This window comes from Loxodonta africana, chromosome 5, assembly GCF_030014295.1.
Source record: "Loxodonta africana isolate mLoxAfr1 chromosome 5, mLoxAfr1.hap2, whole genome shotgun sequence".
Taxonomy (NCBI): Eukaryota; Metazoa; Chordata; class Mammalia; order Proboscidea; family Elephantidae; genus Loxodonta; species Loxodonta africana.
In genome coordinates, this window is record NC_087346.1 from 157,495,004 (window position 1) to 157,508,425 (window position 13,422).

The 13,422-nt window shown below is 62.9% G+C and overlaps 1 protein-coding gene across 1 annotated transcript; it reads left to right on the plus strand.

Annotated features, from left to right (window-relative positions):
• Positions 1-180: 180 nt before the first annotated feature.
• Positions 181-11,373, plus strand: NAT8L (N-acetyltransferase 8 like). Its single transcript, XM_064286149.1, has 3 exons — positions 181-629; positions 2,007-2,171; positions 5,712-11,373. Exons 1-3 carry the CDS (start codon positions 254-256, stop codon positions 6,077-6,079), a joined length of 909 nt encoding a protein of 302 aa, XP_064142219.1. The 5' UTR covers positions 181-253; the 3' UTR covers positions 6,080-11,373.
• Positions 11,374-13,422: the final 2,049 nt, after the last annotated feature.

Consider the following 13,422-nt stretch of genomic DNA (forward strand, 5'->3'; position numbering starts at 1 on the left):
ACGCTAGGACCCTGGGGGACCCCGGGCGCCGAGATTGCACCGGCTCCGCTGCATTATAAATACTTCTCCAAAATGCGGCGCAGCTCCCTGCGCGCGCCCCGGCCGCCCGCCGCCTCCGCCTCCCGCCCCTGAGCCGCCGCCACCACCGCCGCTGCCGCCGGGTCGGGAGGGCGCCGCGCCCTTGCCGTCGGCCCGGGGCTGAGCCGGCCGAGCCCGGCAGCGTTCTCTGCGCTGCATCCCCCGGCCGGCTTGCATGCAGTGTGGGCCTCCCGACATGGTCTGCGAGACGAAGATCGTGGCCGCCGAGGACCATGAGGCGCTGCCGGGGGCCAAGAAGGACGCGCTGCTCGTCGCCGCTGGCGCCATGTGGCCCCCGCTGCCTGCGCCCGGGCCCGCCGCCCCGCCGCCCGCGCCCGCGCCCCCGCCCCCGCCCCGAGGCCGCCCGGACAGCGCGGGGGGCGCGGGGCCGCCGGGGGGGCGCGGCGTGTACATCCGCGAATTCCGCGCGGCGGAGCAGGAGGCGGCGCGCCGCATCTTCTACGACGGCATCATGGAGCGCATCCCCAACACGGCCTTCCGCGGCCTCCGGCAGCATCCGCGCACGCAGCTGCTCTACGCCCTGCTGGCGGGTCAGTGCGGCAGCGCCGGGCGGGGGCCGGGCGGGGATCGGTGCTGCGTGGCCGCCGCAGGCCGGGCAGACTCCTTGGGGCGCCCGTCCAGCCGCAGTCCGCGCTCGCGGGGCCCTCTGGGGACAGTCGTGCAGGACCCTCCCCCCCCATTCCTAATCAGAACCGCCGCCCCGAACCCGGGCCGCACTGCTGCCCCCGCCCGGGCCCCGCCTGGAAGGGAAGCGGAGCTGTGGCTGACCCGCAGAGCGCACTGAACCCGCGGTGACACGCATCCGCGCCCAGGCTGGCGGCTCGCCCTGGGGCCGGCCTGGCCGGCTCCCTGCCCGAGGCTGCGGGGCGCCAGGCCAGGAGCGTGGGAATGAGCGCGGAGCACTGCAGGGGCCGAGAGGCGCGGGACAGGCGGCAGGGGGCTTTCCTGTGTCTCCGGCCCCTCTCGGCCGGGCCCCTCCCCGGGCACCCCGGGTGGGGGCGGGGGGATGGGGCAGGTAGCGCCTGCTGCTGAGGCTCTGCGCTTGGTGCGTGTAACTATATTTAATCCGCGGGGCGGGGGAGGCTGCCTCGGCGGCTCCAAGTGCTAATTTATGAGGGGAAGACAGCCAGCTCCCCGGGGTGCCAGGGGAGGGTGTGCGCCACCGAGACAGAGCAAGGGGGTGCGGGAAGGGCAGAGGTGGGCAGTTGGCTCTCAGGTAACGCTAGCCCCTGCGAGCTCTGGGAGCATCTTCTCCCCTTCAGTCCCTGCCAGGGTTATTCTCCCCATTTCACAGATGAGGAGCTTGAGGCAGGGGGGGTGCGGCTGTCCCAAGGTCACACCGCAGAGGCGACTTTCACCTCAAGCGCGCCTGCCTCTTCGGCAGCCTAAATGCGGCTAGAAGCATCTCAGCACCCCTGACCTTCTCCTGGTGCCCACAGCTGCCTCGGTGATGGCACCATGGGGGGAGGCTCCAGCTGGGGCCCTGGGAAGAAGGTGGATCTGTTGGGGTGGGCTCTAAGGTCCGGAGGTTAGCACCGAAGCAGCTTGGTATGGCTCCTTGTCTTTCCACCAGGCTTGAGTGGGCGAGGGTGTGAGCAGAGCCTGTTTCTCATCAGCCAGACTGTATGGGAAGTGGGCACAGGCCCTCAGGGGCTGTTGAGGGCAGCGTGCCCGGAGGAGAAGTTTAGGAATCTTAGGTCTTGTTTATTTCTGGTTAGGAAGGTCTGCCCTGCGGCAGGAAGTTGGGAAGTAGGAAAAAATAGAAAGGAGAACCCCAAATGCTTGCTCCTCTGCCAGAGCAACCCTGTGCTAGTCCCCTGACTGGCTTAGTTACCAGGGTGCTGTGTGGGTGCTCTGACAAGAGAAGGCCGGCTACCTCCCGCTCACACCCGCCCCTCTGCCCGCAGCGCTCTGCTTTGCCGTGACCCGGTCACTGCTGTTGACCTGCCTGCTGCCGGTCGGGCTGCTGGGCCTGCGTTATTACTACAGCCACAAGGTGATCCTCGCCTACCTCGAGTGTGCGCTGCACACAGACATGGCCGACATCGAGCAGTACTACATGAAGCCGCCCGGTGAGTCCGTGGGCTGCACAAGGGTGCTCAGCCTCCCACCCCTCATCCCCCTACTGTCCCCAGCCTCCTCCTCAGGGCCGAGAGGCCCCCCCTTGCCCCCACCCCAGTAGCTTCAGGGCCGAGCTGGGAAGGGCATGAGGACCTGAGCTTGCTGGGTGACTAAGGGTTTTGGCCACGGGTTAGGATGTGGAGGGTTGGCAGCTCTGGGTTATGGTGCTGCAACACCCCGTCCCTGAATTTCTGCTGTCCTCCCTATGGGGAGGCCATGTGGCCTGGGCCAGCCCTGAGCTGGTGCCCCTTAGCCTGGCCCTTGCTGAGGGGTGGGCAGAGGTCTGGCTGCCGGGCTAGGGCAGCAGGGGTGGTATTTCACCTGGGTTCTGGGCCAGCCTGGAGTGCCCTGGATGGAGAAGGGCAGAGGTCCCTGGGGTCAGGGTTTGGCCTTGGCCTCTGCTCTGGCCTGATCTTTGGACCACCTCCTGAGCCGCCATGGTCTTCTGTAGAGGAGGGGCTGGGACCTAGGTGACCCTGAGGCAGGGTCCTGGCAGGCAGGTTCCCAAGGTTCTTTCATTGCCGGAGGGCTGAAGAGGTAGGCTCAGTTTATGCCTCTGGGTGTGAGGGTCTCCCAGGTGCTGGAGAGTCCCCGGACTGAGGAGGGGACAGGGTGGGAGAGAAAGACTGGGTAGGGTCTAAAGAGCCTGAAGGGAGGGCCTGTCCTGGTCTCCAGGACCCTCAGCCACAGGCCTGCCCTTTCTAGAGTGTGTTGGGGAAGGAGGAGAGGGGCAAGGGGCTGCCCTGGCACTGCTAGCTCTGTGCCCTTGGCCTTGGCTGAGCCGGCCTATCCTGTGGGGGCTGCCCCGCCCCCGCTGTCACTGGCCTTGGGCGTCTCCCCTTCTCCTTGACCCTTCCCCAAACCCAAACAAGGCATCTTATGGCCTTGGTGGAGCCCAGGAGGAGACGGCGCGGGTAGGGGTGCTGGGCTGGCGTCAGGGCCTTACTCTTGGCTAGGTGGATTGCTTTCTCCCTGGATGGATGGTGGCGATGCAGGTAGGGGACCTTGCCTGCCCCTCCTGGAACATCTAGTGCATCTACAGAAGACCCCATGGAGGGCACAGCAGGCTGAACAGCAGCTGACGGGGCCCTGCTGCATTCCTGGGGGCTGCTTGTGCAAACGGGGAAACTGAGGCCTGCAGCAGGGCACAGTGTACCCAAGGCCACGACCCAGCACTATCCTGATCTCAGTCTGGCCTGGGTTGGCCTGGGTGGGTGGGGGAAGGCAGGACTCCAGGATGGGGGGCAGACCTGGCAGTTCAGGGGCTCAGCCTGAGGTGGAGATGCCGTGTAGGTGGAGAGGTGGGTGGCAGAGAGCCCTGGGGGGCTCTGGGATGGAGGGACCCTCCTGGGACCTTTGAGCCACGTAGAGTTACAGAAGGACACACGAAGGGGGACATGGCGTGGGCAGTGGTGGCCAGCGGCTCCGACTGTGGTTTCCTCTCCCTCCTGTTGGCAGGGGGTGGCAGTAGGGTGCCATTCCCCTGGCCAGGGGCCGGGCTTTGGGGCCTGGGGGTGAAGAAGACAGGCGATTCCGCCTCCCAGAGCTGATGGGTGGGCAAGTCAGTGGGGGCCAGGAAGGCGCTGTCTGGGGAGGGTGAGGGAGAGGTGGATGGATGAAGGGTGCCCTCTGCAGGAGGCTTTCTGGGCAGGGGCAGGAGAGTTTGGTGCGCTTGAGCAGCGGGGGCTGGAGGCTGCGTCTGGGCACTGAGCCATGTGCGGTCCGAAGGTCCCTCTAGCTGCCCCGTGGTGGGGGGATCCCCAGGTGATGGTGATCTGAGTGGAGGCTGTAGGCTAGGGTGGTGGGCAGGTCTCCTGGGTCCCCTTGGCCTCTTTGTGGCCTGTGCCCTGCAGGCCTCTTCCCTCCCTGGTACCTCCCTGCTTCTTGGCCATCTTTCTCCCTTTTCCCCTCCTTGTTTCCCTCCTGGCTCTGCTGAGGCCTGCCTCCCCTCCCACCCCTGCCCTGCTGCCCAGCTGTGATTGGGCTGAGCTGTGGGTGGGGAGGCAGGCCTGACCGCTGGGCTCACTGCCCAGGGGAAGCTGGGGTCAGTGGGGGTGTGAGGACTCCTCAATGGGGCCTGTGGGAGGAACTTCCTTATGGCTCTCTGTCCTGGGGTTGTCTGTCCTGAGGCTATCTGTCCTGGGGCTGTGTGTCCTGAGGCTGTCTGTCCTGGGGCTGTGTGTCCTGAGGTTGTCTGTCCTGGGCTGTCTGTCCTGAGGCTGTGTGTCCTGGGGCTGTCTGTCCTGAGGCTGTCTGTCCTGGGGCTGTCTGTCCTGGGATTTTCTGTCCTGAGGCCATCTGCCTTGGGGCCGTCTGTCCTGAGGCTGTCTGTCCTGGGGCTGTCCGTCCTGGGGCCTCCATTTGGGTTTCTGAAACCCTCTCCCTTGAACCTTGCCCTGAGCCCTGCCTGGGTCCTGTTGGATGCTGGTGCCAGCACCTGGCTTTCCTCTGCCCACAGCTCTTTCTGCCCTGACACAGGCAGGTGGTGAGGCTCCAAGCCAGGTATCCCAACCCTAGTAGGGTGAAGGACACCGTTGATGGCCTTCCTGCCCGGGCCCTGAGAATAGCCTGGCCTGGCCCTGCTGTCCCTGCCTGTCCTTGCAACCCCATTCAGCTCCCCACTCCAGGAATCCTTCCCATGCTCCCTCCAGACCCCGCCTCCCTGCAGCCCCTTGTGTGGACATGAGTGGACAAGGGTGTGTGGGTCTCTGGGTGGCCATCCACAGTTACCCATGGGTGTCCAGGTGTTTTGTCTGGGGCTAGCTTGGCAGGGAGAGGCACCCCAGTTGGCTGAGTCCTGCCCAGCTCTTGGTCCTGGGGATGGGACCTCTGGCCTCCAGGCACCATCCTGGCCAGGGCAGCCTGGCCTTGGGGGCTGAGAGGGTCCTGGCTGTACATTATACCATATCTTGGCAGTGCCCAGGCCCCAGGGTAGGAGGATCCCAGAGCACGAGCCTGCCCTTGCACTGTGGTCTTGCCTGGCTTCACCAATGAAGAGACCGAGGTCCAGAGTGGCTCAGGCACATCTAGTGCCAGAGCCAAGGGAAGCTCTTGGCACCTGGCATTTTTTGGCATGGTCACAGCAGGAAAAGCTGAGCAGGCCGTTCCAAGGAAGGCAGAGCCCGAGGCCCAGAGTTGGGCAGCACCAGGGTATCGGGAAGGTTTGGGAGCTAAACTGACTTTGGTTTGCCTCTGTCCCAGACCCAGCCCCTCCACTGGGCCCAGCCGCCAGCCTAGGGTCCAGGGTCCCCTCCTGGGCTGCAGGGGGCAGTGGGCAGGCCTGGCCAGGGGGTTGGTCAGGGCTGTCTGCGTGCAGGGCGCTGGGGAGACAGCTGTGCCTGCTCGCCCTGAATTGAGGGCCCCCCATCCAGCAGAGCTGGAGTGGGCCATGGGATGGGTGGTAGGGGGACAGCTGGAGTGAGCACTGGGGGTAGGGGGGAGGAGGCTGTCCTGCAGAGAGGAGGGGTCTCTGACTGTCCTGTCCCCTGCAGGCTCCTGCTTCTGGGTGGCTGTGCTGGACGGCAACGTGGTGGGCATCGTGGCAGCGCGAGGCCACGAGGAGGACAACACCGTGGAGCTGCTGCGTATGTCCGTGGACTCGCGCTTCCGTGGCAAGGGCATTGCCAAGGCGCTGGGCCGCAAGGTGCTGGAGTTCGCCCTGGTACACAACTACTCGGCGGTGGTGCTGGGCACGACGGCCGTCAAGGTGGCTGCCCACAAGCTCTACGAATCACTGGGCTTCAGACACATGGGCGCGAGTGACCACTACGTGCTGCCTGGCATGACCCAGTCGCTGGCTGAGCGCCTCTTCTTCCAGGTTCGCTACCACCGCTACCGCCTGCAGCTTCGCGAGGAGTGACCACCCGCTGCCCACCCGCCCGCCTCCCCACCGCTCCCGGCTGCCTGCCCGCCCTCCCCACGTCCGCCTGTCGCCTGCCTGCCGCCCGCCGCTGGCGCGGCCCCGCTTCAGACACTCACCTTGGCGTTTTACATTGGGTTTTTCCTTTCTCAACAACACATGGTTCTCGGGCCAGTTCTTGAGGTGTAGGGTTGTTGCTTGTTCCCGACATCTTGAAGGGGTGAGTTTGTTTGCAGCCACGGCCCCCACCTTTCCTAGCCTGCTGGGCCATTCCCTCAGGCCCCGAAGGGGGACAGCGTGGAGCACCACAGCTGTTAGACAGCCTGCCCGGCCAGGGGACCTCTCCAGCCGAGTGCAGGAGCAGCTCCTCTGGCCACCGCCGTCCAGGGCAGGCACAGCTGCCCAGGCATTGCCCATTAAGCGCAGAACCCCCGCCACCATGTCTCCAGCCGAGGGAGCTTCTTGCCACCACCGAAGCAGCTGGGCTTGGCTGCTATCCTGGAGGCTGGCTGGGCCGTGTGGCCAAGCTGGCTGTGGCCTGCTTTGCTCTGTGCATGCTGAGGATGTGGTCTGGCTGCAGCACACCCGCATGCCCGCAGCCCCTGCCCACTGCCCTGCCCAGACTGGACCCTGAGACCCGGCTGGGGAGCCCCACCGGGCCCCTGGCTTCACCCCTTTGCTTTGACATCACATCATCCTTTCCTTTGGTCCCGCCCCTTCCCCTGCCAGGGCCTTGGCTGATTGGCGTCACCATCGAGGTGTGGTTCCTATAGCAACCATACACAGCCCGGCTGGCCCCTCAGGAGAGCTGGCCCGGGGTGGAGGGCTGGGGACCCCTCCTCCTCCCAGGGCTCTCTAGATCTTGTGTGGCCCCCAGCCCTCCCCAGGAGCCACTCTGCTTCCCGGCTAACGGGCCAGTCTGTGAATCTTACTAACTCAAGCCGCCGCCGACACCCACAAAGTCCACAGCTTCTCCCAGCCTGAACCTGACCCCATTTTTTAATAAGTTATTTAGACAGAATAGCAACTCTGCATGACTTTACTTCTTGGGACAAAATGGTAGCTTGTACCTTAAGTCACACGCACACCTCTGTGTGAGTGGTAGGAATATGCACTATTTCTGGCCCAGTTCTGGTGGCGGTGGGTAGCCGGAGGGTTTCAGAGTTCAAAATTTCAGAAGGAGACCCTGATTTAGCATCATTTCCCCCAAAAGAGCATCTGGTTTGTGAGCAGTTGAGGTCGTCTCTCTCCAGCCCGGGCAGAGGGGGTTGGGGATGGCATGGAAACAGCTACCTTTGGGGGTGGAGGGTGAGTAGGTCTCTTGCCCTTCTGGGCTCTGGGGCCTGGCTGTGTCCCCCGAATCTGAGGCAGGCCTGACCAGAGGGTGGGCTGGGAGGGGAGGGGCAGGTGGCAATGGCAGTGCTGCCTCTTCCAGCCGTGTTCCCCGGGCTGGCTGCCCTGTGACCATAGTGCTGCCAAGACTCCCTCTTATGTGGGGGCTTGAGGAGGGGGTGGTGGGGACGGCAGGCCGTGGAGCTGAGTCCCAGTCCCCAAGGCCCTTGTGCAGACCCACGGAGGGGCTGTTCTTAGGGGTGCTTCCGAAGTGAATGAGTTAGCTCAACGAGCCCGGCTTCCCGAAGGGCCTTTGTTCTCAGCCGTGATTGAGACGTTGCAGACTCCTGTACAGACCCTGCTCCCCTGTACATTTCTCCCTGGTGGCGCCCGGTCCCTGCACGGGGATGGGGGTTTTGTAGACTGTACAGAAATTGGCACCCTATTTTCTTGCAGCTCTCAGATTTTGTTAATCTGGATTATACAGACAGACGTAAAGTGTTTTAGCAAAACGGAAAACAAACAGTTTGTGCCTTTTTTCATGTTTCTGTTTGGTTTGGTTCTGGCTTGGGGCTGGTCTTAGTTGGCGTTGGCGCGTTGGGGGGCTGGCTGGTTGGAAGGCTTGGCTGGGGCGGGGTTGGCAGGGCAGGGGCTAAAGGGGATTGACGTCGTGGGGGACACATTCTGTGCAGTGGGCAGCTTGTGCCGCTGGCTTTCATTCATCCTGTGCCTTTGGAGCTTCTGGGATCTGGGGTGGGTCACGTGGGTGAGGTCCCCAGAGTCCCCTGAAGCCAGGGGCAGAACCTGGGGGCCCCGGCTCTGACAGCACTGTGCAGGTGCTGCTGCTGGGGCTTCCTGAAGCCCTGCCCATTGGTAGCTCAGAGGGCCCGGGGCAGGGTATGGCCCTGCAGTCCTGGGGCATCTGTTTGTCTGCCCAACCAGCCATGGGGTTTACAGGTGGGGTGGGATTGCTGTATCTTCCCCCAGCTGCGTGGTCAGTGGGTGGTGGGGCGCTTGCTGGGACTTTCGGCCTTTCTTTGTTGCTCTCTCATTGCTGTGCAGGACGTGGCTGGGGGCCATGTACTCAGAGCCCTGGGCTAGCCATGGTTTTGCTCTGATTGGATGGGGCTCCCTGCAACCCAGCCGATGAGGGGGGCATAGTGGCCCAGCGGGCTGGGTTTCCACTGTGCCCTGGGCTGCAGCCTGTGCCAAGCCGGTGTGTGGCTCTGTGGCCCCACAGAATGACCTAGAGCTGACCTCCCCATCCTCCACCTGTCCGCCAGCCTGATAGCAGACAGCTCTGCAAACGTGCACTGAGCTAGGACTTTTATACCGTTTGTAGAAATTTTGATGTTACCTGTACTACCTCTGTGATGTGTCCTCCTGGGCTCCTGGGCAGCGAGGCGTCTGTTGGATCTTCTTTCTCTCTCAGTGTACTGGCCCTGGGCCCTCTCCCTCCCTCCCGCCCTGCTGCCTCCTGGATGCTTCCTGGATGGATGGCACCTAGACTTAGCATTTGGTGAGGGCCCTGTGCTTGGGTCTGGGACCCCTAGTTTCCAGATCTGCTCTGAAATTGGTGGTGTTCGAGGTGGGGAGGTGGGAGAGCAGAGTCATTAGATGAATTTAACAGACAGACCCAACCTGCAGCTCTGGGGAGTGGGATTGTAGTGTCCTCGGCTCCTGTGGCTGGGGAAGGAGGCGGGGTTGGCTGTAGGGCTGACTGACACCCAGTGCCACCAGGTCCTGGTCATGCGGCTAGACGCCATCTTATGGCTTGTGTGAGCCTCTGCGGATGGCTGACTCCTGTGAGTGGTCAGGGTGTGTGGCTGCACGTGGCTGAGGCCAGCGTGAGGATCAGTTCTTGAATGTGGAGGAGTGCATCTGTCACTGTGGCCACCATGGCAGTGTCTCCCACTGTTCTTCCATCCCCAGGCCCAGCCTTGCTCCCTCCGGGCATCTGCCCTGGGGCAGGGAGCCACTGAGATGCTGCCCATCCTGGGTGGAGGGGCAGAGGATACAGAGCCAGCCTGGCCTGTGTGCCCAGGATCTCTTTCCCATGTGGTAGGGCCCAGGCTGACAGGGTGGGCGGCCCCGTGGGACAGCTCTGGCTGGAGGCCCTGTGGACAGCTGGCCTGGGCCTACAAGGCCTTGGGGGACCTCTCCCAGGTACAGATTTGAGTGGGCCCATGCCCTCTTTTAGAGGAGGTGACAGGCTCCTCCAGGCCCTTGGAGGAGGTAAAGTGGGGGTAGACCCAGCTCAGAGGAATGGGGGATGCCCCTGAAGTGAGCTTCCTTGGGTACCTTGGAAGTGCTCAGGAAGCTCTCTGGGGCTTATGGGCCCTGGTGCTGGGAGCCATGGTTCCCCTGCTGCCCTGTCCTCACCAGGTGGCCCCTGCCCACCCCAGGGTGGCCCTTGAGGCCCTTGCCTGCCCCGGATGGCCCCTAAGGCCCCTGCCCACCCTGGGTGGCCACTGTGGTCCCTGCCTGCCCCAGGCAGCCTGGGCTCTCACCAGAACTGGCTTTCAGAGCTGGGCAGGGGGTCAGAGACTGAGTTAGTGGTACTGGGCTTTGCTAGCATGCAGGGCTGTGTAGGGGCCATGCTGGCGCTGTGCTGGCGTGATGGGGTCTGTTAGTGTGCAGGGTGGCTGCCAGGCAGGGCTCTGCCCCACACTGGGAGCCTCGAGGCCTCTCCTCCAGTTAGGGCGCGCTCTCTTGTGCCGTATCGTTGTTACTGTGGGCTTACAAGCAGCTTCTGTGAATGAGACATTCCTGTGCTGGTTGCTCCGTGGCTGAGACTTCAGGAATGTGCGTTCCAGGCTGGCTGTGTGGCAGAGGCTGGGTGCCCAGAGACGTGCTTCCAGCAATTGGGGGAAGTCTATGGGACAGAGGGCACCACGGCCACCTGGAGCCTGGGGTCCAGGAGCGGGAGCTCTCACAGGGGCCATTGTTGGATGTAAATTTTTTTTAACAGCAATAATTAGCCATTTTAAAGACAAGCATGTGTGTATCTGTGTGTTGTGTGTTTGGGTATGCGTGTATGTGCACGTGTGCGTGTGCATATATGGTGACAAGGAGGGACCCTGATGGCGAGTCCTCTTGGTCTGGCTGAGAAGAGGCAGCTGGGGCACTTGGCAGAGAAGGCTGGCTGACTCTGAGGCCTGCACCCCGCTACCCCCACCCATGCTGCCCCAGGGCCTGCCTGGGATCCTTCTCCATATGCCCTCTTGTCTCGTCCAGACCTGCTGGGCTCTAGCTGGGGACCATGAATGTAGTGTCCCCTCGCTCCTCAGTGGAGAGTGCTGGCCTTACATAGCCAACAGCCCCGTGCCACTAGGCCTCAGTAAAGGGGCAGGTAATGCATCAGGGAGGGGATGCGTGGCTGGGGCCGGAGGATGTGGGCCCCTAAAGCCCTCTTGGCTGGGAGAGGCCATGGGTCTCTGGGATCCTGGGGAAGGAGGGGCTGGCAGGGACTCTTTGGAGGTGTGGAGGCTGCCAGGGCACTTGATTGTGACAGGTCACCAGAGCGGCTGCAGTTAGTTCTGGCGATTTGACAAGGTGGAGGTGGCAGAGGCCATGGCCATGGCCTGCAGGGCTGCCGTGGTTGATGGAGGAACAGAGCCAGAGCTCAGGGTGGGCGGTCGGCTCCACGTGTTTTGGTTCGCTCCTAGAAGTGTACTGTAAGACCACAACTGTAGCAATTGTCCTGAGACCCCAGGATGTGCCAAAAAGCCCCCAGGGACCCAGTGGGGGCAAAGGAGCTGGGTTCTGGTGGGGCGGCTGCCTGCTGGATCCAGGGCTGGGGTGGCAGGGTCCCAGGCCCTGGCCCTGGTGTGGTGTGTGACCCCTCTGCCTGCACGGCCCCCATGCTGCTGTTTTTCAATAAAACCAGACTTGAAGGATCTGGGTCCAAGTGCTTCTTGCGGGTCCCCTCTTGTTCTAGGGCTCCATGAGCCAGGCTGGGCTTCTCTGTGGTGCTGGATGCAGTGGGTCCACCGGGGGAGGGTGCCTGGGCAGTGGGGCTTGCAAGAGCAGAGGGGAGCCATCCTTGGAGGGGGCTTGTGGGCTGAGCTTGAGGATGATCAATGGTGGGAGGCCCTGTCTGGCGCTCTCCATCCCCATTTGGCTTTGCCTCCAACACTCTTCAAGCCCAGGGGTGACGCGCCTCTGCCTGCACCCCCACCGTGGCTCAGTGCCGGGGCCCTGGACCTGGAACTCCCAGCATAGCCATGATAACTTGGCCTGGCGGAGCCCCTGCCCAGCCCACCAGGTCCCGCTGCTCTGTCCTCCTGGCTTGGGGGTCCTGGTGGCGTGCCACTGGTGTTAGCCCATCTCCTGGTCCCCTGGCTCTCCCTGTCTATGGTTCATGCCTAGCCTGTGCACTAGTGCCCTGCTGTGGGCCTGGATGTCAGCTGCCCAACCCCCTCCATGGGATTACGTGGTGTCCAACCCAGTGCCCAGTGGTCCTCCCATTCTTGCTCTGTCCGAAGCCACATGGAGCTCCTGGCCCCTGCTGTGTGTCCCAGCGGACCAGGACGAGGTGGGTGTCTGAGGCTGGGGTCTCCGGGCTCTGCTTCCTCATGGCTGGGTGGGGTGGCCACCAGCTGGGGCTCAGGGGAGGGAGGAGATTGAGGGGGCAGAGATGAGCTGTGATGTTTCTTTGCGTTCTGTCAGCTAGAGGCCCCAGACGCCTCAGAGGCGTGATTACTCTTAGGCGTAGACGGAACATCTCACTTAAGACAACAATCGGCCTTGGAAGCTGATGTCCAAACAAGCCTCGTTTCTGCCCTGTGGCAGACACGCTGTGCCCCCGCTCCCGCCCCCCAGCAAAGCAGCCGACACCCTGTGTGGTAGCAGGACTGGGCCCTGGGGCCAGGAGCCCTTTTCAGACAGACCAGGACTCAGCTCCTCGTCAGGCTTCTGCCTCACAAACACTGGTTTCCAGACATTTCACCAGCTGGCAGCTGTTTGTTACCTGAGTCCAAAGAAGTGCGGCTCCTTCTGGCTGCTCCCACAGGCAGACCGCATCCCGGGGAGGGACAGCACAGAGGAGTGAGCTGGGTCAGATTCCGGGCTCCTGCCGGAAGCCTGGAACAGGGTATGGGCACAGGAGGATGAGAGCAGGCCCCGGAGGAAGCTCGCTGTGGCGGGCCAACAGGTCCCTGTCAGCACGGCTGGCATGGAGACTCCTCCCTGTGGTGGGTCTGAGAGGCAGGGTTCTGTCCACATGGACCCTCACTGTGCCTGAGAGCTCGGGTGAGGCCCCCAGCTCCCCGCCCTCACGGCCCCGTCCTGCCTGTACTCTGTGCCCCCATGTCATTGTCCCTTCCTGACAGACCCCACATTCACCCGATTCACTGCCCTCTGCCTCTCTGGTGAGCTGGACAGCCACCTGTGGCCACCCACCTCTGCTGCCTGCCCCAGGACGCCTCAGATCCTGGGCCCCAACCTCCTCCTGCCCTCGGGGCTGTGCAGCGAGCACTTGTGCTCCCTGTCCCTGGCTGTCCTCTCAGGTGCACACAAACCCGTTCCCACACTTGTACCTATACACACATGCAAATGTGCACACGTGCATGGACATGCATATGTGCACACCCACACATGCATATACATGTACACACATGAACACACATGCATGCCCCCACATGCGTATACACACATGAATGCACACCCACATGTGTACACGTATACACATGAGCACACATACACACATGCATGAACACATGCATAATGTACACACATGAATGCACATGTACACACCAAACACACATGTAGACATGCACTTACACAGTACACACACCTACGCACCTACGCACATGCACACACACCTATGCACCTATGCGCACACACACCTACGCGCACACACGTGTGCATGCACAGGAACACACACACATGCACACATCCATGGGGCAGGCCAACCTGTACTACGGTGGCACGGAACGGCCCAGCAGCAGTTCCTGGCCAGTTTCTAACTCCTGGAAGGTGCTGTCACACAGCAGCCAGGCCCAGCCATC